General features: G+C 50.8%; 1 protein-coding gene across 1 annotated transcript in view; it reads left to right on the plus strand.

Annotated features, from left to right (window-relative positions):
- The window catches only part of CDS2 (CDP-diacylglycerol synthase 2), a 60,315-nt gene extending 48,931 nt beyond the window's left edge, over positions 1-11,384 (plus strand). Inside the window, exons 6-13 of the mRNA XM_075563971.1 lie at positions 3,003-3,061; positions 3,689-3,771; positions 6,128-6,215; positions 7,109-7,177; positions 8,128-8,280; positions 10,111-10,230; positions 10,628-10,731; positions 10,990-11,384. Of these exons, the coding sequence (XP_075420086.1) occupies positions 3,003-3,061; positions 3,689-3,771; positions 6,128-6,215; positions 7,109-7,177; positions 8,128-8,280; positions 10,111-10,230; positions 10,628-10,731; positions 10,990-11,122 (809 nt within the window). The 3' untranslated portion in view covers positions 11,123-11,384. The remainder of the gene's footprint in view (positions 1-3,002; positions 3,062-3,688; positions 3,772-6,127; positions 6,216-7,108; positions 7,178-8,127; positions 8,281-10,110; positions 10,231-10,627; positions 10,732-10,989) is intronic.
- The last annotated feature ends 15,770 nt before the right edge of the window (positions 11,385-27,154 follow it).

Raw genomic sequence — 27,154 nt, forward strand, 5'->3', positions numbered from 1 at the left:
CACATGGCCCGTGTTCCAACCTCCCGATCACCTACTTGAGAGCCGTGTTGTAGGAGACCACCTTAAGAGACCTGATCGCGTGGTGGGTTTTCACTGGATGCATTAAAAGGGCTCTGACCTGGGGACCCAGGAACTTCAGCCCTCAGAGCCCGAGACTGCTGTCATCATCTAGAGGTAAAACTCACAGTTACTGTGAGGTTTAAGTCAGGTGTGTTGAGACTTGACAGATATTACGTGCCTGTTAATAAAAGCTCAATTAAAACTGTACTAAACCAAACCATACTGACTGCCATTGAGTTGATGCTGACACATACCAACCCTATAGCACCAGCTAGAACTGCCCCTGTGGGTTCTGAGACTGCAACTCTTGATAGGAGTAGAAAGCTTCATTTTTATCCTGAGGTAGTTTCGAACTGCTGACCTTGCTGTCTGAAGCCCAGCACACAACCATTATGCCACCCGGGTTCCTGACACTTATGCTAATAATGCGAATTCTGATGAGAGTTTATGGAGGTAGTTTGACTCTGATCTGGTTTCTGGTTTGCACGACAGCAATGGGAGGCTCTGTGAAGGCCCCTGCGCTTTAACTTGTAGTGTGCACTGCCAGGAGGTCTGTGCTCCCCATCGCCCAGGATACTTGGAATAGCTGCCTTAGGCCCTGAAAGCATCCCAGGGCAGCACAGAGAGGCCAGGGGTTGCTGGGACACAGGGGAGGCTGCTGGCCAGAACTGTCTTTAAGGCCCACACTAGGGTGGGAACCCCATCTGGTTGCTGCAGAAGGGTGGGGTGCAGACATTTTTGCTCCCATCTGGGTCAGAGTGAGGAGGAGGCCTGGCTGGCCTAGACCTTGTATCAGGTGGGCCCCATCCCTCATTCTTAAAGGAATCCCCCGCCCCCAACCAAACCTATTGTATTATACCAGTTCTGACTCCTAGTGACCCTATAGGACCGAGTCCAGCTGCTGCACAGCGACTCCCAGACTAGTTTTTACAGAAGTGGACTGCTGCCTCTTTCTCCTACGGGAGTTACAGGAATGGCTGGTGGGTTTGAACTGTGACCTTTCCATTCGCACAGTGGTTCTCAACCTGTGGGTCACGACCCCATTGGGTGGGGGTGGAACGACCCTTTGACAGGGATCAGCCGATTCATAACAGTAGCAAAATGAGAGTGATGAGGTAGCAATGAAAATAGTGTTATGGTTGGGGGTCACCACAACATGAGGCACTGTATGAAAGGGTCGCAGCATCAGGAAGGTGGAGCACCCCTGGATTAGCCACATTAGCAGCACAGGGTAGCACTGAACTACTGAACCCTCCAGGCCTCCATTTTTGTTGAAATGTTTGAACCAATTTTTTTTAGTAATCATGTTATTGGGGGCCTCTTACAAATCTTATAACAATCCATCACTCAATTGTATTAAGCACACTTGTACGTAGGTTGCCATCAAACATTTACAAAACATTTTCTTTCTACTTGTGCTCTCGGTATGAGCTCCTCTTCCCCCCCTCCCTCTCCAACTCTCTCACTCTCAAGAACCCTTGATCAATTAGATACTATTATTGTTATTTTGTGTTTTATACTGCCCGTTGTCTCCCTTCACCTAGATTTCTGTTAATCATCTCCCTGGGGGGTGGGCTATATATCCAACCTTGTGATGGGTTCCCCTTTTCTCCACCCACCCCCGCCCCCACCATCCCCCTACCCTCATGATATTGCTACTCCCACTACTGTTCCTGAGGGTTTTTCTGTCCCTCAGGAACAGAATTCCATGGATAGCTCTTATTTGTCCCAATGTGTGTACTCTGGTCCAGTCGGATTTGTAAGGTAGAACTGAGTCATGGTAGTGGGGGGAGGAAGCATTCAGCAACTAGAGGAATGATTGTGTTTCATTGGTGCTCTACTGCACCCTGGTGGAATTGTCCTTTCCTTGTAATCCCTCGGGGGGTGGGGGGATGTCCAATTGTCTATAGATGGGATTTGGGTTTCCACCCCAATCCCCCTTCTTTCACATCAACATAATTGTTTGTTTTGGATCTTTTGATACCTGAGTCCATTGACACCTCATGATTACGCCGGGCTCCTTTTTAAAAAATCATTTTATTGGGGGCTCTTACAGCTCTTATCACCATCCATCCATCCATCCATCCATCCATCCATCCATCCATCCACCCATCCATCCATCCACCCATCAGCCATCTATCCATCCATCCACCCATCATCCATCTATCCATTCATCCACCCATCATGCATCCATTGTATCAAGCACCTTTGTAATTATGTTGCCATCATCATTTTCAAAACACAGGGCTCCTTTTTAAAGGACTTTTAATAAAAATGGCCCACCTAGTAAATATTTAGGCTTTGAGATCACACAGTCTCTGTTCAACTATTCTGACATAACCATTGTATTATGAAAGCAGCCATGGAACCTAAATAAACACAAAAATCTCACTGCCTTGAGTCAATTCTGAGCTCTACCCTGCGGTCAAAGTAGAACTGTCCCTTTGCGTTTCTCACACTAAATCTTTACAGGAGCGGCCGGGGTTCTTGAACTGATGACCTTGCAGTTAGCAGCTCAACACTTAGCCCGCTTTGCCACCAGAGCGCCATGCAATTGGCCGCAGACCCTGTGTAAATGAATTGCCATGGCCATGTGCCAGTAGACTTTATTTAGCAAACTACGCACCTGGCTGGCTATTATCGGCAGACCCCGCCTCTAGGAACGGAACATCTAATCCGCCTCCTACATTGAGTGCAGTCCAGAAGATGTTGACATTTTGCCTTCGACCGGTCTTGAGAGAGACCTTTTCTCCTCCCAGCTGCTTATCTGGACGACTAATTGTTCTTCTCCAGCCCGGGTGTAGGCGTTGTGCACTGGCTAATTGCTGCCACGAAATTAGCCAAAGGACCACTTAGCCTAGCTGGAGGAAATGATGAGGGCAGAGAGTTAAACTCGGGATGTGACTGATTTTGTCCCTTGTCCTCTTCTCTCCGTTAACCAGGGTTCTGCATGTTTGTGCTGAGTCTGGTCAAGAAGCACTACCGCTTGCAGTTCTACATGGTAAGGGCGATGTGTGTGCTTGTGCATGCGTGAGTGCATACCGGGGCCCATGTGCACAGGATTCCTGGCAGAGACTCTGGCTGGCTGCTTAGATCTCTGGTGCTCAGTGGGTCTGGATGCATCTGGAACCTGGGGGAGGGAGGGAGAGCACCCACTCAGTTTGTCTGCTGCTTGCTGTCCACTGACCCGGTCACTGTTCATTGGCTGATACCCTAAGCAACCTCTCTACTGGGGCCCAGACAGCGGGCTCCAGGTGAAGTGGCAGGTGCCCCCAAAGAGACCTCCCCTGATACTGATAGGTATCAGGGTTTTCCATAGAAGCAGAACCAATAAGGAGTTATATGTGTGTGTGCATGTGTGCGTCTGCACACGTGCGTGTATTGCTCATTTTTTAAGTTTCTCTTGGTTAAGTGGGGATATCTGGGGTGGGGAGTGCAGCTAGGGGACAAAGTTTTACCCCCTGATGCCTATTCCGCGCATCTTTTCAGTTCCCAAAAGACAGGCTCAGACGCAGGTATTCCCCCGGCCATTTTCTATTTGGTTGTGCTGGTTCTTTGGAGTTCCTGCCAGCCAAGGCAGCTCCCTCAGTAGAGCTCACTCCTCCTAACTCCCTCTCTTCTTCTGCAGTTTGGCTGGACCCACGTGACCTTGCTGATTGTGGTGACCCAGTCACACCTTGTAATCCATAACCTGTTTGAAGGGATGATCTGGTGAGTGAGGTTGGTCGCGTTCCTCTCGTTCTGGGGGTGCTTCTCCCTGGAGACGGGGCTGCTTGAACTACCAGCCAGCTGTTCTTGCTGAGTGGCCTCAGACTCCCCTGCAAGGCAGGTTACAACTCAGAGTGCAGCTGGTTCAGGAGGTCGGAGAAGGGCCCGAAACTCCGAATGCCGAACACGATTCCAGCGGAGGCTGTTACTGGCCACAGTTTGCTGATCGCTGCTGTAGACTGACGATGGTGGGGCCCTGGATGCTGTTTACGGGGATATTGAGCAAACCAAAGACTAATTGTTGGGTAACTGAAAACGGTGAGGGCGTTTTCATGACTTTGTAGAAAAATGTAAAATACTAAATTTCCATGGAGAGGGCAACTCGAAAGGAATCACAAACTATGGGAAATGGTTTGAAAATCCACACCTGGAAAAAGGAGTCAGGATCAGATGGGATAGCAGCTGAGTCTTATCTAGCCCTTAGTCCCCTAACTGACAAGCATAGGAAGGGAAAAGCCGGACTGGTGGACTCATTTCTCTTATGTGTGTATGGATAAGCCATTCTCAATAGAGTCTTAGCAAATTGAGTGAGCCTGTTCATCAAGAGAGCAGTGCATTTACTGCTGAGTAGCCTCTTCCAGGAATTCAAGGGCGAGTCCCCTGAGGAATCACTGACCTCAGTCAGCCTTTGAACTGCTTCAGTGAGATGTCCAGTGATCTGGAAGCATAATCAGAATAGGGAACAGTATTATTGGTGACCGTCTTGGAATAGCAGACTCAGGAGAGGCTTAGTGAGCCTCTGCGTCCAACTGTCCTTAAAATCCAACAGGCAAGAGACTTGGTTATGCAAGTCTTGGGCCTATATTCCTCTTCCCCTCTGGTTCCCTCAATGATAACTCAGTCTGTTCTGGGGCCTCTCCTGCTCTAGTAGCCCTATCTGTAACTAGGCTGTGTTGATCTGCTGCCAACCACGCTTAAGCCATAAACCCTTGGACCACCATCATCACCTCATGCTAATGGTCTTCCTCGTCTGCATAATATGCCTTTGTCACTACCTTGTCCCATTTAAGCTTAATAAATGTTTTCTTAAAAAAACAAAAGCACTAGGTCCTGTAAGTGTTAGCTTTGGCCTGGGGAGCTCGATGTACATGCACATCTTTCCCTTGTCCTTGGAGTTCTTATCAAGCCATTCTTAAGAATGGGGGCTGTTAGCCCCTCATGGTTCGGGCCAACCATACCACTTGAATCTCTGGTGGCGAATACTAACATCTCGAGTTATTGTGGACCGCATCCACTCCGAGAATTGGGCAGGCAGTGTCGGGGACAGTGAGGAACACTTTGGAAAAGAAGGGCAGGAAGGCTACGCAGCTGGAAGCGTGGGAGCAGCCTCACGGAACCATACAGGAAGCAGCTGTTTGGTTGGTGTAAGTTCTCTTGTGCACAGTCTCAACAGCAGCGCAGCAGCGAACGGAACACAATTCCAGTTGCTGCTTTTCAGAATCAACCTACAAGATTTAATCGTCGCCAAGAGCAGGGGCCAGAAGCCTCAGCAGAGTCCAATAATGTCGTGAGGGTGGGAGGTAAATGGGGCGAGGAGAGTGCTGATGGCACCTCCCGCCCCTTACACAGGAAGTCAGAAAATGCCGCCTGAAGCCGATGTGCCAGGAAACCGGTGGGCGGGCTTTGTTCAGCTGTTCTGTTGGGCTTTGTGGAGTTGGGATTGACTCAGAGGCGTCTTGCATCACAGATGTTGGTGACATCAAGACCCACTGCCTTCCAGTCACGCCCCACTCAGTCACCCTGTGAGCAGAACCCGGAGTAGCAGCAAAGTCCTGAGCCCACGCATCTTCAGGGATGCAGACAGCCTCATCTTTGTCCTGCTGAGCGGGTCTAACTGCCAGCTCTGTGGCGAGCAGCCCAATGGCCAACCGAAATCGCCACCAGGGCCCCTTTCAGGTGCAACCGAAGGCACCAAACCTACGTGGCACTGAGGACCTGCATGACTGACGCCTGTCGTCTGCATCCGCCACGCCATTAGATTTGGTTCTTTGGTGTGTTTTCTTTTTAACTTGTTCCTTGATGGATTAGCTCTACCTGCTGCCACCAATTAGATTCCTACTCTAGAACTGCCCCTTAGGGTTTTCCAGGCCGTGCACATGTCGTGTTCCCCAGAACAGCTGGTGGATTCAACCCACCTGCACTGGCTAGCACACCATGCCACCTTCTTCCTGCGTTCCAGGACTTGATGGGTTTATTTCTTTATTTTTGGTGGGGGGACCTATCTCTGCATGGCATCGTGTGGCCTTTGAAGGAGCGGTTACCTTGATAAAGTTGATCCTGACTTTGCTCGGTTCCCTAGGTTCATCGTCCCCATTTCCTGTGTCATCTGCAATGACATCATGGCCTACATGTTTGGCTTTTTCTTTGGTCGGACCCCGCTCATCAAGGTAAGTGGGTTACCCAAAGCCCAGGCATCTGGAGGGAGGGCAGGGTGGCTGGTTCAGCTCCAGAGGATTGATCAGCCTGGGGCACGGTGAGGAGATCTGGTTGCCGTGTGTCATGGCCTGTGTTTATGTTAACCCTGGGAAAGGCGGGCCCGCCAGGACTCATCATAAGTTAATTTTATGAGCAAAGCCTAGGAAAGACATTGGCACCCGCTCCGGGGAGGAAAGAGCCCAGGAAGACCGTTGTTTTCCTTCAGACTCTGTAGGCGCTCCTGCAGCTTCGCTCCGGATTTGGGTGTCATCGCTTTGTTAACATGTAGAATCATCTGAATGATCTATTGAAACGTGAAGGAGAGGGGGTGGGGTGTTCGAGGACAAGGAATCAAAGCCCCGGGAAGGTTTGGGCGGTGAGGTGGTTCACGGAATGGGGTTTTTATAAGGTTTGGGTGGTGTGGTGGTTCATGGAATGGGGTTTTTATAAGGTTTGGGCAGTGAAGTGGTTCATGGAATGGAGTTTTTATAAGGTTTAGGTGGTGAGGTGGTTCACGGAATGGGTTTTTTATAAGGTTGGGGGGTGAGGTGGTGAGCAGATTGGGGTTTTTATAAGGTTGGGGGGTGAGGTGGTGAGCAGATTGGGGTTTTTATAAGGTTGGGGGGTGAGGTGGTGAGCAGATTGGGGTTTTTATAAGGTTGGGGGGTGAGGTGGTGAGCAGATTGGGGTTTTATAAGGTTGGGGGGTGAGGTGGTTCATGGAATGGGGTTTTTATAAGGTTGGGGGGTGAGGTGGTGAGCAGATTGGGGTTTTTATCCTGGAGAAGGGCTTTAAGTCATTGTAGTGTCCAGCGCCGGAGCCATCCAACCCCTTTGCTAAGGACGAACGTGCTCTCTGTCCGCAGCTCTCCCCAAAGAAGACTTGGGAAGGCTTCATTGGGGGCTTCTTCGCCACCGTGGTGTTTGGCCTCCTGGTAGGTGGTGCGCGGCCCGGGGCGGGAGGAGGCAGGGGCCTTATGCCCACCATCTATGGCAGCTCAGAAAGTCTGCCCTGCTGGATTGGTGACCATGCATGTGCTGAAGGGGGGCCAGCGTAACCAGCTTCACATGGGAGGCTGGGCACCAGGGGCCATGTGGACCTCACACTCCCTCATGCCTTGGTGTAGGGCACAGAGCAAGGGGTGAAGTGTGGACCCTGCTATCCAACCTAGTCCCCCCTCCCTAGGCCCCGTGCACCCTTCCCCAAAGGGGTGACCCTGCAGGCCCACGGGGTGCACAGTTCAGGGCTCTCAGAACCCACCTCCTCACCTTTAGTGCTCCTCAGCCTCCTTCCTCCTAGCCCCCACTGGCACGCCCCCCTCTCTAGTCAACATTAGGCTAAGATGGGTTGGCCAATTTTTGAGACCAGAGAGCCAGTCCTGTCCCTCACAGCAATTTAAAAATTGTCCGAGAGCCATAAATACATATTTTTACAAACAAATGAAATCACCACTCTCTGAATAGTATCCTCTCAGTTTTCAGTTGTATGTCAGAGCCGCCCAACGAGCCTCACCTGGCTCTCGAACCACAGTCGGCCGCCCCCTGGCTAAGAGAACCTGCGGGGAATTGGGGAGAAGTGGACTGTGGCTCCACTCCCCACAAACGGGGGGACTCTGCTCGTGGTTCTTTGCCCAAACCCCTCAGGCCTTTTCCTGAGTTCTTTCAGGACCCAGCCAGGTAGGCAAGGATGTGTCTGTCTATTTACGTGGGGCCTCAGTGGGCCCGGAACATTAAAGATGTTTATAAAGCGAGACGAAATATGTGCACAGTGAATCCCGGGCCTCTGAACCGACATGTGGCTGGCAGGGTGGGGAGGAACACCCCAATCGCAGTGCCTGCGTAGCCGGGAGGCTCCAGCCTGCTCCCCTCTGCTCCCCCTCCCCAGCTTTCCTATGTGATGTCGGGGTACAGATGCTTCGTGTGTCCCGTGGAGTTCAGCAACGACACCAACAGCTTCACTGTGGACTGCGAGCCCTCGGACCTGTTCCGGCTGCAGGAGTACACCATTCCTGGGGTGGTGCAGTCGGTCATTGGCTGGGTATGTGCATGGGGAGGGGCAGCCCATCTCCTCTGTTGGGTGGTGACTCAAAGCAACGTCCTCCCAGAAAGAAGACAGAACAGCCGCACCTGGCTGCCTCTGTCCCCCAGGCAGTCAGACTGAGACCCAGGAGGCAGGACCACTGTTCAGGTCCTCCAGACAGAAGCCTTCAGACCGGTGGCTCTGTCTGCGCTGCGTCCTTGCTCAGCGCTGCAAAGGCTGAATTTCCACCCAACTCCTACGACGTTATTGGGCTTCTCATTGCTGGCATTTGCCGCGGTGGCCTGGCAGCTGTGGCGGGTTGCACTGTTGGTTCCTTAGGGAAAATCAAGACTGTGGCATCGATTGTGCTAGAAGCGGCTGGATTCCTCAGGCCTCGCACGCACACACACAAAGACCAAAACACAACAAAACTCTGTTTGGCTTAAGAATGCCTTTGATGAGAGAATAAAATCATCACTTGTGTCAGGTCTTGACCCGAGAGAGCACGTGTCTTTAGAATGCCGCCTCTCAGCGTGGCACGAACGCAGGCCGAGCAGCCAGTGGAGAGCCTGCTCTCCCCAAGCGCACGCCTGCCTGAGGAGGAGGCCCGGGGCGTTGGATTCCACTGTGAGGCGAGCCAGGTTTCTTTCCCCTACAAGAAGCCTTTTTACCTTGAAGAGATCTGGCACACCACAGGTACTCATTCAGCCTGCGTGTTTGGCAGACCTGTTCTATTAAACGAACAGAACCAGCCTGTCGCTTTGAAGGAAATCGCTGACAGTAGCGTTGTCAATCATGGATTTGGCTTCCAAGCGAAACTCTGAGTTTTGAAAACCACCCATCTGCTGCTGTGGCTGATGGCTTTCCCACGGGGCGGCGGGGCCTTCAAGAAGTTCGGGGAAGATGGGATGCAGAGGTGATGGAAATTTCCCACAAACTTTACAAAAGCCCCTTTGTACATTGACCAAGCAGCTCTGGTAGCATAGAGTTGGTCTGCTAACCTCAAAGTGGAGGGTTCAAACCTGCCAGCCGCCCCACAGGCGAGGGCCGAGGCTGCATGTTTCGACAGAACTCTACCGTCTCAGAAACCCAAGGGGGTGGTTCCCCTCTGCCCTAAAGGGTCACTCAGATTCGGAATGGTCTCGGTGGCAGTGGGTCTGGTTCGTTTTGTTCATACACTTCCCCCTTGAGGTCTATGGGGAGGTGATCGTTTTTGATGTTTCCATGTGTCTGTATTGAGGTCACGCTGTACTAGCGTGGTATTCCACAGCCACAGACGAGTACAAGATCCCTCCCAGTGCTGAATAACGCACGCCACGGCATTTCACGGCGCAGGTTGTGAAAGGCTCATCGACAGCGTTTCAGATTCAGATCGCACATGCCAAACGTTGAGGTTCATGTGTGTCCAAGAAGGAGGAGGAATCCACAGCTACCTGAAAAGACTATGGAGACGCTCATTTTGTTAACCCCCAACTACATCACCCGTGGAAGGCTGGCCTGTCGTTAGCCAAAGGAGCACATCACCAGGTTGAATGCAGGAGAGCTTCGGGTCTTCAGTTAATAAGCCACATCTTCAAGCTTCGAGATTTACCAAAATGGGGGGGGGGGGGAGGAGTCGTGCTTACTCAGTATTTGTATGTGAAAATGAAGTTACGTTCACAAGTTATTTATGGAGCCAATATCTCATACACTCGAGTATAGGCTGACCCAAATATCAGCCAAGGCACCTAATTTTACCACTAAAACTACATTGAAAATGTGCTGAAAAAACTCAGCTTGTACACAAGTATATATGGTAATCAGGCTGGGCTGTGGATCTCTAACTTTTACTCAATTGTCTTCTCTCAGAAAACGGTCCAGATGTATCCCTTCCAGATTCACAGCATTGCCCTGTCCACCTTCGCCTCGCTCATCGGCCCCTTTGGTGGATTCTTCGCAAGTGGATTCAAACGAGCCTTTAAGATCAAAGTAGGACATTCTTCCCCTCTGTTTCTCTCAGTGTCCCCTGCAATCTTCACCCATCTCCTGCCCTTCCCCCCAGGGTTACCCCATCTACCACAGCTTCCATATACTGAATTTAGATGGCTTAAGTCAAATCACATTGTTCCCCAGAAATTGCTGTAACTGGATTCTCAGGTATCCGTCGGGCTAGCCTTCTTTAAAAGAAGGGTTTGCGTTTGAACAAGATCGATTGTGCCTGCCCTATTGGATAGCTTCAGCAGTCAGCCAGTGTTAGTTCTCACTCTCCGTTGACCTCAGCCGCTCAGTTCAGGAACTGGACACTGGGGTGGGCCTGGCCGGCTGGGTGTGGTCATTGGTTACCCAGTCCAGGCTCATCCCTCTGCCCTTCCCCCGCCTCCCACAGGATTTTGCCAACACCATCCCAGGCCACGGGGGCATCATGGATCGCTTTGACTGCCAGTACCTGATGGCCACCTTTGTCAACGTCTACATCGCCAGTTTCATCAGGTGTGGTGCCCCTCCCTCTGAACCTTGGGGGTGGAGTTTTAAGTATGGTGGAATCTGGGAATTTTAACGGCACCTAAGTTCAAGTGAGAACCACCTCAAATAGGAAGGCAGGTGTCACTGGCGTCTTGCGTGGCTTCTTTGCAGCCCCACTGGCCTGCCACTGCTTCAGACCATCCCGTGGGTGGAGCGGCCAGGGGGCCTTGGGCTTAGAGGGAGCCGTGCTCCGTCTCAGTGCCCTTCCTGTCTCTTCTGTTGCAGGGGCCCTAACCCGAGCAAGCTGATCCAGCAGTTCCTGACCCTGCGGCCGGACCAGCAGCTGCACATCTTTAACACCCTCAAGTCTCACCTGACCGACAAGGGGATGCTGACAGCCTACTCGGAGGACGAGTAGCAGCCTCTGGGCAGCCAGCCGGCCGGGAGAGCCAGATCAGGACTGAGCGAGGGGCAGACCTCGGGCAGGCCCAGCTGGTGTGTGGCTCGGACAATGACAAAGCTTGAACTCACTATTTTTACTTCTATTTTTTGGTAGTGTTTTTTTTTTCATTGTGGGCTTTGAAAACCAGAAATCTGTATATAGAGTCTTATGTGTTTATGATTTGAATGGTGAGTAAACAATAGCTTTGAGTTGGAAAGAAGTCACAGGTGTAAAGCCACTGGGTTTTTTTGTTTTTATTTTTAAACACAAGTGTTGCCCGGCTGGAGGGCTTCTGTGTGGTGTGCCCAGCCCCCGTCCCTGGTAGGGCTCTTGGTGGGCAGGGGTCAGAGAGCAATGGACAGTGTCTGACAGACCCCAGGGGCTCCCAGCTCAGAATCTCTCAGCTGGCCCACCGGCCTACTTTGTGGGCGCGGGTCCCGGGGTGCATCTCTAGTCATCCTGCCTCGGGCAGCCTTCCGCTCTGTGAGGGGACACAGGCTTTGGAGTCATGGAAGAGTTTCCCCCACAGCAGAGTCCCACCGAGTGTGAGCTCTGCTTTCTACATGATTTCACGTTTCTTCCTCCCAGGTTGCAAGAAGGCCTCCGTGTTTAATTTTTTAAGAATGCACGAAACTTAGACTAGTTGGGGGCGGGGAGGCACCGCGCTGTCCTATGTCACCTGCCTGCAGTAGAATGGATTGTAACTGAGCCCGTTCCCCCAGGGCCTGGCCTCCCTGTCCTTCTAGAGCAGCCCAGCTGGCCGCCTGTCAGGAAGTGGCTGCTGTGGGCTAGGGTTGCGGGCGCCTCTGCCTTCCTCAGTAGCAGGGGGAGAGGGAATTGGCTCTAGTGCTGCAGGCTCCCGTCTGGGTCCTCCGCCCCCGGAGCTGCTGTCTTGTGTCGAGGCTGTCCAGGTGAGTGTGTTTCTGGGTGTGCAGAGTCACCGGTCTCTACAGTGAGGTCAGTCGTTCTGTGGCTGGACTGAAAGCCCAGGCGCCGGCCGAAGACCTGGCCCGAGGAGAGGCGTGCCCACGATCAGACACAGGCTGTTATTATCCTGTGACCGGTGTGAGTTTAGCGTGACTCTTTGGGGCCCTCTTTTCTTCGCTTCTCCTACAACTGTGAGCTTGGGTTGTCCTCCCCCAACTGTCAGAGCACAGCTGACTTTGGGAAGACGGGGACCCTGCTATGTACAGCGCCTTGGCTGTTGTCCTGGCCTGGCGAGAGCGTGCGCTTTGCCGCAGCACCTTGTCCGCAGGCTGCCTTTTTGTTGGCTTTATTCATTTTACTTTGTATTCAGCCGTCCAGTGGGGCACCGTGGTGATGCTGAACACAGGTCCCCGTGTGAACGCCCACGTGCCTGCGGGGGCTAGAGCCACGGCTTCCGCCCCACTTTTACTTTCACTTGAGTGGTGTGGCTTGGCTTTCTTTTCTCTTCGGATGGTTCCAGGTCTTCTTACAAACAAACCCTGCCATCACAGGGGGTTTCGGTCCTGGCTGAGTGGCCCTGGGCCCGTGGTCCCTGGGCCCGTGGTCCCTGGGCCGCCCTCTGATTCCTCTCTCTGGGCATGCCAGCGGAGCAGGCTCCCGTTACTGGAGGCGGCTTTGAGAATTGAGCCCTGTCCTGGGCACTTAGGGAAACACAAACAAGCCCAGAAGGAGTGCGTCCAGGACCTTTCGCAGTGCCTGTCTGTACGTGGAGTCAGTATTGCAGCCTAAACAGCGAGGGCGACTGGCGGCCTGGAGGAGCGGTCAGTCTGGGGAAAGAAGCGGCCCCCTGGCTGCACTACAAAGGCGGCCTCTCTGCCCGGGTTGCCCACGTGGACATTGGTGGGGAGATTCGGAGACCCACTCTTGAGTCCAGCACCCTTTGGGATCAAGGAGTTAGGGTGGGTGGCTGCTTTCCTGAGAAACTGCAGCTGGAGAGTGTCAATGAGTATCTGAAACCAGGGGGTTGGCTGGGGTCGGGTCTATTTTCTGCTGGTTTCCCAGGGGTCCGGCATCCCGGAGAACACTGCCTTCTCGTGTCTGGGTAGCATGTGGCCCGGGGCTCCTAGTCTCTGTTGTTCTCCTTTAAAATGTCACCCTCAGACACAATGGAGAGACTGATGTAACTCACGCCCTGCCAGCCCCAGGCGGGTGCATGCTTTGGTCCAGAGTCCTGTCCTCTCCCTCCCCTGGGGATAAATGGAGATCCTTGAAGTGCTGTTCTGTGTGCGTCCTCCCTTGAGGTGAAGCCGCTGCCTGCCACTTCCTGGCATGGGTCACTTGTCACTTGTTCACACGTTGGTAGATACTATGTTGTCCTGTGTGAGAGGCTTTCTGCCTGTTCTGTCCAATTTCCGCCCTACACATTTTCATGACAGCCTTCTGAGGACCTCAGGCGTGTGTCATGAGCCCCTTGCCACGTGGAAGTGCGGGGAGCCCCGGGGGCCGGCTCCCCAGCTCATGTGGTTGCCTGGCAGGGCTGGCACAAAGCTGTTTGAGAATTGGGGTGAGTGAGCCTGTGTTGGCAGCATCCCCTCCTGCCCGACCTCTCTCTAGTGAGAGCCAAGGGTGAGTGAGCGGGGTTGCCCTCCCAGCGAGTTCAGTTGGGACAGCCGGGGGCTCCGGGTCCTCCCCACCAGTAGCCCCTGTGCACCCACAGGTGCACCCCTCTACTTTGCTCCTGGAATGGAGACCCCGAGGCAGCATAGGATTTCCTTAGGCCTCGTGCTCTTTGTCTGTATCCTGGGCATTCTAGAACAGCTGCAGTGGACCCCCATGTCAGCCTGCACTGCCGGTTCATGTGTACAGTTCTCTAGAGTGTGTTTCAAACTAGCCTCCCTCTTGAGAAGGGGTGACATGTAGTTTCACCATACACAGGGGGACTTTGGGACCCTCTTTATAGTATTGATATTTTTTTCTCACTGAGCTCCACACCCCCTACTTTCTTCCCTGATCCTGTATCCTGGATCTTGACTTAATTTAGGTCAGGAAATCTCAAGGTGTTTTCTAAGGAGACCAAATAGACCCTGTGTTCTGAATCTAACCAACTTGCCTCATGTTTTCTAATGGATCCTTGAGTACAGATCTTCAGGATGGTGGTGAGGTCCCAGCAGGCTCGGGACCCTCCCCGCTGCTGAGAGGTGTGTGTGTGTGTGTGTGTGTGTGTGTGTGTGTGTGTGAGAGAGAGAAAGAGAGACAGAGCGAGCGAGTGCTGAGGCTCTGTTGTATGTGCAGCAGTGGTACATTCATACCAAGCCAGCCCACAGTGGGTTCCTGAGAGAGCAGATTTTCATCACTCTGCAAATCTGCTGATCCATCGTTGCCTGGCCCTCTTCCTGGTTCAGTGGCAGTGAAACTGCATCTCCTGGGTTCTAGCTCCAGGGAGGAGGTGAGGTAGTGGTGAGGAAGCATGTCTAGGTGACTGTCAAGGGCACACCCGAGCAGACTCTCAGTGGGTTGGACTCAGGGAGCACGGGCTACTGGGTAGCGGGTGTGCACACCGTCAGGCCTCTGAAGGAGCGAGGGGTTCACGGGAAGAGCCTCCCATCTTCTTGCTTGGTCAGAACAGTTGCCCAGCTTGCCATTCTTCAAGGGATCAAAAGCTTTCTTGACTCAGTTTCCCCTGTGGGGTGGGTGTTGCAATTTGGAACCTAGTGGTGATGAAGGATCCTTATTCAAGAGCTCTTTTAGGCCCACGTCCTCCTGGTCCTGACCCATCCTCGCCCACATCCTTCCAGAAGGGGCCCTTTCTCTGGGGTTTCTGGGGTGCATGCTGTTTCCATTTGAGCGTCCTCGCCATCTCCCCACCCCCATTAGGTTGACCTGCAAGAACTTCACTTACCAGGGTTCAGAGGCCATGTCTTCTCTGAAGACATCTTTCAGTGGGATGATAGCTTAGAAGTGCTGACCTGGCTGTGGCTTTAGTCGTAGGTCTTAATGAGGACCAGGCAGGTCACTGCTAGTCTTGAGACGGTTGCCATACTCTCCGATTAATAAGTGAAGCTGTGACTCTGGCTTGAACCTGGGAAGATGGGCTCAGAGATGATGCTGACTCCAAGCTTGAACTGTTACTGAGGTTTAATACCACCGTGGGAGAGGGTGCTGCGCTCAGCAAGCCCTTGTGTGGCCTCCTCATAAGCAACCCAGCCGCTCTGGTGGTCTGGGCACAGCTGCCCGCGTGCTCCCCCCTTCAGCCCCCTCTGAGAGTCACGTCCAAGCAAGCATTTCCTCCAATGTCAAGAATCCTCCTCTGAGACATTGGAGCCTTTTGAAGGTCAGGCAGCTGTGGGTGCATGCTCCTGCCACTGTCCCCGTGTGACCCTGCCCAGGCCCCTGTGTGATGGGCAAAGCCTCTCTCTCCCTGGTCAGCTTGCTGCACCCCTTGTCATAGATGGCAAGTGGAATTTCCTGGCGGGATGGTGTCGGCAGTCAATTTTCTCGCTGCCCTCGGATGTGAGTGACTTCTCCGGGGGTAGCTCCCGAGGGGGGTAGCTCTCGGGGGGCTGGGGGGAAAGGTGGAGCCCAGGGGGTGGCTCTTGAGGTTTCCTGAGAGAGGTGTGTCCTTACGTCCTCCTGCTGACTTGCCCAGCCCACCGCCCGCTCACCTGTCCTTTCTGCCATGGTTCACCTCTCTCTCTGTGCCCTGTCGTTCAGTGTTAAACAGGCCGTGCAGCTCCTTCGTAAATGCCATGTCGGAACGTGATCTATACTGTACATTAGAAGATATTTACCTTATTTATATACCTAAATGTTGCTATCCTACACAAATAAACATATATTAGCTTCTAGCTTGTGTGTGTGTGGTCTCTGATTTGGGTGAGTGCCTTTTGAAGGCTGAAGTGCAGAAGGGGCATGCCACGTTGGCAGCATTGCCTCAGCTTTGGCTTCACAACCCCCTCCCCCGCCCCCCTTGCTTTGCTCCCAGGGGTGGGCTCTGCCCTGGACCTTCACAACCTGCTCCTCTACCTTGTCTCAGGCTCCTCTCTGGGCGTCTCTCGTACTGTCCTTTGGATGGTGGGATTCCATCCGAGGCTCCCCACCCCTGTTTGGTCCCCTGGGTCTCTCAACCGTTCCCAGTGCTTGGGTGATCATCACTCAGGGGATTCTCAGGTATGTGTGTCCAGCGGAGATGGGCTGCCGGCCCTGTCTCTTCCAACTTTGCACGATGAAAACCCAAACCCGTGCCTGTGACCTAGCCTAGATCCAAACCCAAACCACACTCACTGCTGTGCAGTAGATTCTTACTCATAGTGTGTTTGGGTAGGCCAGAGAGACAAATTCATAGAGACTCATGTGTATAAGAAAGAGATTTATATAAAGAGTAATTGTATATTGCGAAAACATCCCAGCCCAGTCCCAGATCAAGTCTGTAAGTCCAATGTTAGCCGTATGTCTGATACCAGTCTATAAATTCCTCTTCAGACTCCTGTAACACATGAAGATCATGGGCCAGTGGGTGGAAAGTCTTGTGGATTCAGTGGTGGCATAAGCATCTCAGTGCTGGCATGGGTCCCCACGTAGCTCCTCTACTCCAGGGCTCTGGCTGAATCAGGGTAGCTCCATATATCTTGTCAGTAGGGAGACGAAGCAGAGTCTGTGTATCTGGCCTTCGGTGAGCTATTTATCTCCTTGGCACCTCCACATGAGGTCATCAAACTGCGACCTGTTTGACAGGCTAGATTCCACCCCTTCGCAAGTTGACACCAGATTATGGAACTGCGACCCATAGTGAACCCTATACATGGTTTCCAAGGCCGTCAGTCTTTACAGTTGGAGCAGACGGCCTCGTCTTTGCCCCTTGGAGTAGCTAGGGGATTGAAGTGCTGACCTTGTAGTTGGTAGTCCAGTATCTACCCAACAGGTAACCTGGTGCTGTTTAAGGGACTTCTTTCTCTGCAGTGTCGTCCCGAGTGTGGCTTAGGGTTCCCGCTTCTGACAGGTAACGTTTACCCGAGCCACACTTGGGGTTAGCGCCAGGGAGGTTAAACTCTTGATCTGTCTGCCACACGAGTTAGCACCTGGGAATGATCTCATTGTTCCCCCGCCTGCCACCTGCCTACCTTCTAACTGCCCTTCACATACATCCTCAGTGCCAGGCCCTGGCCCAGACCTCCCTTAGCTGCCCTGCGATCCTGGCTGCCTCTTCCAATACGTTGGAACAAGATTAACGAGGTAAAACCATGACCATAATAGCGAGGGGAGGAAATATTGAAGAACTAGAAGGTGGTTATGTGTTTCATCAGTGCTACACTGCACCTGGACAGATCATCCCTTCCGTGAGGGACTGTCCAATTATCTTACAGGTGGGCTTCGGGTCTCCACTTTGTCCACATTCCTTCACGTTAATTTGCTGGCTTGTTTTCGAACTTCTGATGCCTATTCCCATAGACAGATCATGATCACACAGGCTGGTGTGCTTCTTCCATGTGGGCTTTGTTGCCTCCCTGCTAGATGGCCGCTTGTTTAACTTCAAGCCTTTAAGACCCCACACACTGTATCTTTTAATAGATGGACACCATCTGCTTCACCACATTGACACCCATTTTGTCTTCAGCGATCATGTCAGGAAGGTGAGTATCATGTATTTCCACATTATTAGAACAAACCATTCTTGTACTGAGGTAAGACTTATGTAGAGGCCCAGAGTCTATCTGCTTCCTTGTATTTACATATATGTATATCTACATAGGCAAATACATGTATCTTTATATATTTACATATATGCATACCTATGTTTATACCTTTATATGTAATTTTCTCCTTGTTCTTTCCTCTTCTGCCCCGCTATCATGTTTACCCATCGTTCACCTCTCAGTAATTCCTCTCGGATACATTTCAATTGCTCAGTGACCAGGAATGCTACAGCCTCCTCACCTCACCTTGCTATTCTCCTTTCCCTGTCAATGTTGACTCACCGCTCCCTTCCCCTGCCTCCTTTGCCATAACCCTCCCACTCCCCTAAACTGTCGGTCCCATTGCTGTCTCCTGGAGATGATTAGCCTGCCTATCTTGTAGGTAGGCACCAAGAGAGCGAGAGAGCCATCAAATAGTTCCAAGTCTGAGTAGATGAGTATCTCTCTGTTAAATAGCGAGCAGGCCCTGATGTAACCCATCAGTCCCACCCCCTTTCTTTCAGGGTCCCACATCCCAGGACCCACTTGCCTGACAGCACGTATACTTGTTTTGTTCTCAGCATTCATGTCCGAGGGGCGTGCCTTCTGCAAGGCCCCATTGTGCTCTTCTTGCAGTCAGGGATGGAATGGTCTAGTCCCCTGTCCCCCGCCCCTGTTACACCTTTAGGCGATCAATGTGGTCCCCTTGTGAGTAATCCTCAGCCTGTTCAGATGGGCTTCCAGGTGCTGCCCTGAGTCAGAAGTCTGGAATCAGGATTCCCCAGGGACTCAGTGACTTCACTCTCATCATTGACCTGTGGCACTGCCTTCTTGACTTGCCCCCAAGTGGGCGGGACAGACTGGACACTCCCCCTGAACTGTCTCTTCAGTGCTGTCCGCTGCAGCACTGTCATCTAGGGAGCGGACGTCATGTCAAGTCTTGAGCTGAGGCAGGTCTGAGCAGGAGCATCGCCCTCAAGGCATGGAGCGCTAGAATGAGGTCTACGCTTGCCCTTTCCTGTGGAGACAGACAATACCCACCCCTTGGGGGCTTAGTGCCCTGTTCCCCCTTTTTTCTTCCCTGTCTGGGCCTTAATGGCATATGAGAGGGGGGTAGGGGAGATGGAGAAGCGGAATCTTTACTGGAGCAAGCAGCCTTTCTCCTTTGGAATCCCTAATGGATTTAAGCCCCTAACCTTGTCGTTCGTAACCCAAAGCCTATGGCATGGTGCCAAAGAGCCAGATGTGTGTGCATCCTAAATCAGTGATTCTCAAGCATGACTGAGTGTTGGAATCACCTGACTCAAAACCCAAACCCCAAACCTCCCTGCCAGCAAGCCAATTCTGATGCATAGTGCCCTGATAGGACAGGGGAGTAGACCTGCCCCGGTGGGTTTCTGAGACTGTCAATCTTTATGGGAATAGAAATCCTCACCTTTCTCTCTCGAGTGGCTGGTGGATTCACACTGCTAGCCTTGTGGTTTGTAGACCACTGAGTAACCTACTATGCCTTCCCTGAGGAACTTAAACATTTCCCTCTGACCCAGCCGTGCCCCAGACCCATGTGAATCCTACCTCGGAATGAGACTTCAGTATTTTCAAGGAATTTCGCAGGTGTTTGAGTCCAGTGCTCGCAGCTCACCTGATGCTTTCTCCCCTCTCCGGTATGCCTCCTCTCCCTCTCGCTCTGCTGGGTCATCGTCAGCAGTGGCTTGCTGACCCTCTGGTGTGTCATTGACAAGTCATGACTTGTACCCCCCATCACTTTGACCTGGTCCTCATTGTGCCTCGGTGTCTCCCAGACTGAGCGTGGTTCCTGCTTTGTCTGAGTGGGGTGGTTCTCAGGTACCTGGTCCCTCACCTCACCACACAGCCTTCACTTCCCAGGTGCCCTTCTCAGTCTTTTGCACAAGAAATGGCTTCCAGCCTCGTTCACTCTGCTGCCCAGTGTCTGGCCACACATTAGCTGTTCCTCTCTGGGAGTCCCTGTTAGGTTTCTGGGGTGGTTTACCCGGTTCCTGCTTCACGACACTGAAAGAACTCACGCGTCAGAAGCACTTTCCTAAATCCAAGTAACTTCTATGAGGGAAGGGAAAGCTTCCGGTATTACAGTCTCAAAAGTACGTGCTATTCTGCCCGGGGATCGTGTGGGAGCTCAGGACTGAAGATGGCCACTCCAGGAGAGCACAAAAACCACGTAAAGATCCCGGAGCAGGAGCGCGAAACCACGCGTGGAGAACAAGAGCAGCAACCCCCCAGAGGCCCAGAACCTGTGGCCGAGAGGGCCTGCAGGTGCTTATACACGACGCACTGGGGGAGATTCCCACCTGAAAGAGAGACAACCGCTGGGCCTGCTTTTATTCCCGCCTTCCCCACCTGGTGGGAGGCATGGTTGAAGGTATTGGCTGCTCTTACTGGCTGCGTTTAGACACACCTGTGTGATGTCATCGCTGGTGCCTAGTCTGTGTGCCCAGGTGGGCCGAGGGCACTCGGGGTTGAGTATGCTCAGGTCTGTCTTTTCCCACAGGTGTCTAATTAGTGTGCCTGATTTCTTTCCAACTCCTTTATTGTGGCATGGACAGCTAATTTTTGTTGGGAGTAGGAATTTGGTGGAGACACCCCCCTTTATCCCTGGTCTAGTGACCTTTCATCCTCACCATGGTTGGGAAGTGTGTGCACATTGGAAGGGTGCTCATGAGTCTTGTGGGAAGAGCAAAGCTCTGATAACCATCTTAGCCTCACCAGCCATTGTTCGAGAGCTAGCATCTTCCCCTGGGCAATGTCAAGGCACCCTCTACTCCCTCCCTGCCGGACTGCTGTCTCGAAGAGGCGAGCAGGGAGGGATCCTGTGCATGGTGAAGCCGCATCTCCTGTGGGCTTTGGGGCGATTTGTGCTTTTCATTGGAAATGCTTTCAGAAGGTGCATACAAGTAGTGTAATTTCCCACATGCTCACCCTGATTCCTCCAATGTGAGCATGTCATCACATTTCCCTGTGCCTCTCTCTGTGTCCCAGTTTTGTTCTTGTTCACACAATCACATGCCCATGTGCACACTGTCTCATTCACCCTCCTTCTGAATCAGATGGACGTTGTAGGTCTGATCACCTTTTACCTTTAAATAGCATTGATATCATACAGCTACTAGATATTAAAAAATCTCACCAACTATTCCACTGTGTTAGGCTGGGTTGACGAGAGAAACAAATTCAATGACACTCATGTATATAAGAAATAACTTTTATATCAAGAAATAATTGTATATAAGAAAAACATCCTAGCCCAGTCCAACTCAAGTGCATAAGTCTGATACTAGTCCATAAGACCAATTCTAGTCCACAGACTCACTAAACCACATGCAATGATGCAGGAAGATCACAGGCTGGTGGGTACAAAGCCTTGTGGATCCAATGGCGGTGGATGCATCTCCAGGGCTCACAGTTCTCCACGTGGTGTCCACAGAAAGAGAGGGGAAGGTTCCCAGGACCCTCATGAGGAGGTCATGCCCACAAGGGAGCACCATCAGTCTGTGACCTGATTGACAGGCTAGACTCCATCCCTACACTTAAAGTTGACACGAAATTGTATATATAACAACCACATCCATTAATGTGCTTTATAGAAATAAACGTTACTTTTAGGTGCCATCAAGTCACTCCGACTTCAAGCAATCCTACGTACAGCAGAGTGATGCACACACACACACACACACACACACACACACACACACACATAGAGGTAGGTAAAAATGGAGTGCTATTAGTGTTTCCGTTCTTACATGCATGGGTTTATTTCCCTGCACCCCCAACAACAACAAAAAAAACGTGTTTAGCCATGTCTCTGCAAGCAGTGGATGACGTAGACAAGTTCTCTCAGCAGTACATACCAGAGGCCTTCAAATAGTTGATGGCAAAATAGAATGAAAGAAAATGATTTTGGTTTTTCCCCCCATGAACTTTTGGAAATGCTTTCGTACACATGCCTTAGTTATTTTAGGGGTGCCTTTGTGGTACTTACATAATCTGGTGTCAATTTGAGCATTAAGAGTGTAGGGGTGAAGTCTAGCCTGTCAATCAGGATTTAGCTAATGAGGTCTCTGTGTGGGAATAGGCTTCTCCGGAGGATTCTGGGAACTCCTGTATTTTCCTTCTAGGAGGCTGGAGACACACTCTCTTTCTTTGCTCACTCCCTGTGGAGAAGACACATGGAGAGAAGCTGATGGAGCCTGAGAAGCCACATGGAGACCCCTGCCATGCTGAGGTGCTTACACTGCCACTGGATCCACAAGACTTCCCACCCTCTGGCCTGTGATCTTCCTGCATTTGGCGTCATTACATGTATTTTGTGAGTCTGAAGAGGACTTTATGGATTGGTATCAGACATATGGGCTAATACTAGACTTACGGGCTTGTCTGGACTGGGCTGGGATGTTTTCTCAATATCTAATTCCTCTTGTATATAAAACTCTTTCTGATACACATATGAGCCTCCCTGGACTTGTTTCTCTAGTCTACCTAACACAGCCTTCAAGAAAAGCCCCATCCAAACAGTGGCTTCTGAGGGCTCTGCGGGGCCAGTTCAATTCACACAGAGAGCTCAGCTCACAAGGGCATGGCCATTGTGCTTTGGGATTCCAAAGGGGCCTCCGTGAACAATATTCTTAAGTAAACAGTATGCTCATGGGGCTATTGTCAAGAACTTTTAAGAAAATCGAAAACCGCATCGATGGGGGAAAAGGTTAGGAAAGTTGTACCAAGGAATTCCACCCTCCCGCCCATCATGACAACACTTGCCCATTCTTAGAGGCTGATAAAAGCTGTTATACAAGAGCTTCAATGGGAACCCTTACCCCAGCCACCCTGCAGCCCTGATCTTGTCCTGTCAGACATCTTTTTGTTCTCTAGACCCAAACAAATGGACAGGGACTCCCTTGAGGATGCTAAAAGTTTGGTTGGATGAGGTGCAAATCAAAGAGTGCAGATATCAAACCCAAACACTCCCATCGAGCCGATTCTGACCCACAGAAACCCCGTGAGACAGAGTACAGCATCCCTGTGGGTTCCGAGGTGCTAGTAGAAGGGCTTATCTTCTTTTATTTTTTAAATCATTGTATTGGGGGCTCGTACAGCTCTTATCAAAATCCATATACCCATCCATTGTGTCAAGCACATTTGTACATTTGTTGCCATCATCATTCTCAAAACATTTTCTTTCTACTTGAGCCCTTGGCATCAGCTCCTCATCCCCCCTCCCTCCCCTCCCCTTCCTCTCTCATGAACCTTTGAGAAGTTATAAATTGACCGATGTCTCCCTTCACCCACTTTTCTGTTGTCCATCCCCGTGGGAGGGGTTTATATGTAGATCATTGTGATTGTTTCCCCTCTTCTCCCCCCACCTTCCCCTTACCCTCCTGGTATTGCTACTCTCAATATTGGTCCTGAGGGTTTACCTGTCCTGGGCTCCCTGTGTTTCCAGCTCTTATCTGTACCCGTGTACATGCTCTGGTCTAGTCAGATTTGTAAGGTCGCATTGGAGTCAGGATAGTGGGGAGAGCCTCATCTTACCTCCGCAGAGCCACTCATGGTTTCAAATTCCTGATCTTGTGGTTAGTGGCCCACACAACCCACTGCAGCACCAGGGTTTCTATCAGGAAGGGATGGTAACCTTGCCTTCAGAAGCGTATTGATGGAGAACAGGTCAAGAAATAATAGCTTCATATTTAGATTTTTTAAAATATAGGTTTCTATGATGTTGTAGCAATGCCTTTGTATCCTTATAAGGACACAAATATCCTTATAAAATAAAGGTTTTTATGACTTTGTATCCTTTTAAGAGGGGGCTTCGAAAAACTCGTGGACTTAAAAGAGAAGGGAGTTTTCCCATGAACTTTTGAAGGTTCCTCATATGAGTATATGGACGTATAAATACACACACAGAAACACACAGGACCAGTGCGACTTGAGGGGGCTCTGCGATGGCTTTGTGAAGGGAGAAATACTCTTACTGCCTCCCCGCCCTTATCTGATGGAGATGCTCTGCATAGCAGCTACTCCAGACCCCTAGGCCCCTCTCTGCCATAGAATCAGTGCCTGCTTACAGTGAGTGACCCTATAGGACAGGGTAGAACTTCCCTGGTGGGTTTCCAAGGCTGTTTACAGGAACGGAAGCCTTATCTTTCTCCTGGGGAGCGGGGGTGGGGGTGGGGGGTGGGGTGGGGGGGGAAAGGTAGTTCCTGACTGCTGACCTTGTTTGTCAGCAGCTCCACCTGTAACAAAGCAAAGCTGTGCTGCCGTGGGCCCAGCAGAGGGCAGGAGTGAGACATGAGTGAGGCAGAGGGCTTTCGCTGGGTGAGACATTTTAGTGTTGGAATTCCCAGCCAGCAATTCCAGTTTTGAAAAAAACACTGAACAGCTCTAAGTCATCGTCTATGAACTGAGGACATTTAAGAAAATATGCGGAGCACTTCCAAAGCAAAACCAAACTCACTGCCATCCAGTCGATTTCAACTCCTAGTGACCCTTGAGGACAGGGTAGAACTGCCCCCCGTGGGTTTCCAAGATGGTAACTCCTTATGGGAGTAGAAAGCCTCATCTTTCTTCCGTAGAGCATCTGGTGGCTTTGATCTGCTGGCCTTGTGGTTAGCAGCCCAATGCATAACCCACAGCCCCACCTGGGCTCATTCTCGCCAGCATGTGGTGTGTAGAAATCATTCAGTAGGATGATTTACCGTGTTACAGTGCAAAGGGAATTTCTGAGGGACACGGGAAGCCAGCGGCAATGGTCCAGGGAAGGCAGGAACAGGGCTGGAAGTGGAGGGGCACGGAGAAGGGAGGGGGACCTTTTAGAATGGGGATGGGGCCTGAAGTTACCATTGTGACCGAGTTCACTTATGGGTCACCTAGGGGTCTCTTGAACTAAATCCACAGTGAACCATTGGCCTGGCATTTCCTAGCACACTCCCATCTACTGTTTAAAGCAACCCCCTCCACAGTCACCTCTTAACCAAACCACAGAGGAGTGAGCGGATTGTCTTAATCCTCTTCCATTTTTTGCTGGATGAGTGCCTGAGTTTGAATTCTGGCTCTCCTGTGTACTGGCTGTGTGTGCTCCTGGACTCGAGCAAGCGCTTTCACGTCTCCGTGCTTCATTTCTGTCCGTTTCAAGATGGCTGTGAAGGCGACACCCAGCCCATGGAGTGGTCATGCAGATTAAATGAGTTCACACTTGTCCAGTGCTTAGATTGGCTTCTGGCATGTAGTGTTGTTGGCTCCCGTCTCCCTGGGACACCCGACGGACAGTGGCAGGAAACCCTGCCTGCTCCCGCACCACCTCCACAATTGGTTTCCGTTCAGACAGTGGAGATGCACAGGATTTCCACTGGCTAATTGGGGGAAAATGACAAAACATTGTCGAAATGAAGAAGAGCTAGATAAATGGGAAGATAGCTCAGGTCCTTGGTTCAAAAGACTTACCATTATTAAGGTGACAACACTCCCCAAATCTACCTGAGATTCAATATAATTGCTATCTAAATCCCCATTCACATGGGGGTAGGGTTGCAAAATAGCCCCACACATCTGGACTTCATAATTTACTACAACACTATAATAGTTAAGAGAGCATGGAACTAGCATACAGATAGATATATAGATCAATGGAACAGAACAGAAACTCACTGGCATCAGATACATTCTGACTCATAGTGACTCTACAGGACAGGGTAGAACTTCCCCTGTGGGTTTCTGAGACTGTAATTCTTTACAGAAGCAGAACAGCTGATCTTGCTCCCTTGGAGTGGCTGGTGGTTTTGAACTGTTGACCTTGCTGTTAGCAGCCCAACACAGAACCACTTCCCCACCATCGCGTCTCAGAAACAGAACAGCGTTCTAACAGAATTAGACCCTCACATATGCGTTGAACTGAGTTTTTGAATTTTTGACAGTGGTGTCAAATCTACATGCTGCATGTCATTTTTATGCGACATCCTCAAGGGGCACATGTATGGAGACAGAAAGCGGAATCACAGACAGACCAAGCCATAGAGACAGGAAGTGCATCGGGGCAGGGCAGGTGAGGATGGGGCAACAGGGAGCTAACAACACTGAGCATGAGAAGAAAATGCTCTGAAGTTGATTAGTGATGACTGCACACATCCTCTTACTCTGATCACATGACTAGCCTGTATGACGTGTGAAGTCTATGCCAATAAAGTGTTAATAAGAAGACGGACTAATGGCTGCTGAAGCCCGGGGCCTTTGGAGGAAGTGGGAGACTGGCTGGGCATGGGTTCCTTCTGGAGTGCTGAAAGGGTTCTGGCGTGAAATAGGCGTGATGGTGGCACACACCGTAGAAATGGTGATATGGGCAAACTTTAAACGGGCGACTTTGATGGTACGCGAGTTATAGCTCCAAAAAGAAAAGCTATTTAAGAAGACTGCATTTCCATGGTAAACAAATGAACTGATTCCTGGTAGGGACTTCTCAGAGGTGATATAAAGGAGCATTGGCTTAAATTTTTTTTTAATTGTGAAGTAGATGGGTGTTTCCATTTCAGATCATCGTTTTTTTGTGTCCAACCATTAAACAACTCAACAAACTTCCCAATAACATGCACCCCTCAGTTTGCTCCCCCTCACCTCCTGTGGGATATTCTTTTTCACCTCAGCTAACATCTGTCCACTCTCTCCGCTTCCGCCCCATTCTTGGTTAAAAACCAGACCAAACTAAACAAGAACCCCTTTTTATTGAGTGTTTCTTTCTTTTTTAAAAAATTAAATCATTTTATTGGGGGCTTGTACAACTCTTATCACAATCCACACATACATCCATTGTGTCAAATACTTTTGTACATTTGTTTCCCTCATCATTCTCAAAACATTTGCTTTCTACTTGAGCCCCTGGTATTTGCTCCTCATTTTTTCCCTCCCTCCCTACTCCCCCCTCCCCCATGAACCCTTGATAATTTATAAATTATTATTATTTTGTCATATCTTACACTGTCTGATGTCTCCCTTTACCCACTTCTCCGCTGTGTGTCTCCCAGGGAGGAGGTTATATGTAGATCCTTGTAATCTGTTCCCCCTTTCTCTTATAACAATGGTCTCATACAATGTCTGTCCTTTTGTGATTGACTAACTCACTTGTCTAAATCAATTTCACAGTTTCAGCATTACTCTTCAAAGATGCATGGTAGTCCATTGTGTGTAAAGGCCGCATTGTCTTATGGAACTTTCTGGGATGATGGAAATGTTCTACTTCTGTGCATCTTGATATGATAGCCAGGAGCAAAGCATTTGAGAATTTGGCCTGTAAGGAGAACACGGCATCAGGATTGGATGGAGGAAGGCTCATTAACAACTTGCAATATCCAGATGACACAATCCTGCTTGCTGAAAGCAAAGAGGACTTGAAGCA

The sequence above is a fragment of the Tenrec ecaudatus genome, chromosome 12, assembly GCF_050624435.1.
Source record: "Tenrec ecaudatus isolate mTenEca1 chromosome 12, mTenEca1.hap1, whole genome shotgun sequence".
NCBI classification, from domain to species: Eukaryota; Metazoa; Chordata; class Mammalia; order Afrosoricida; family Tenrecidae; genus Tenrec; species Tenrec ecaudatus.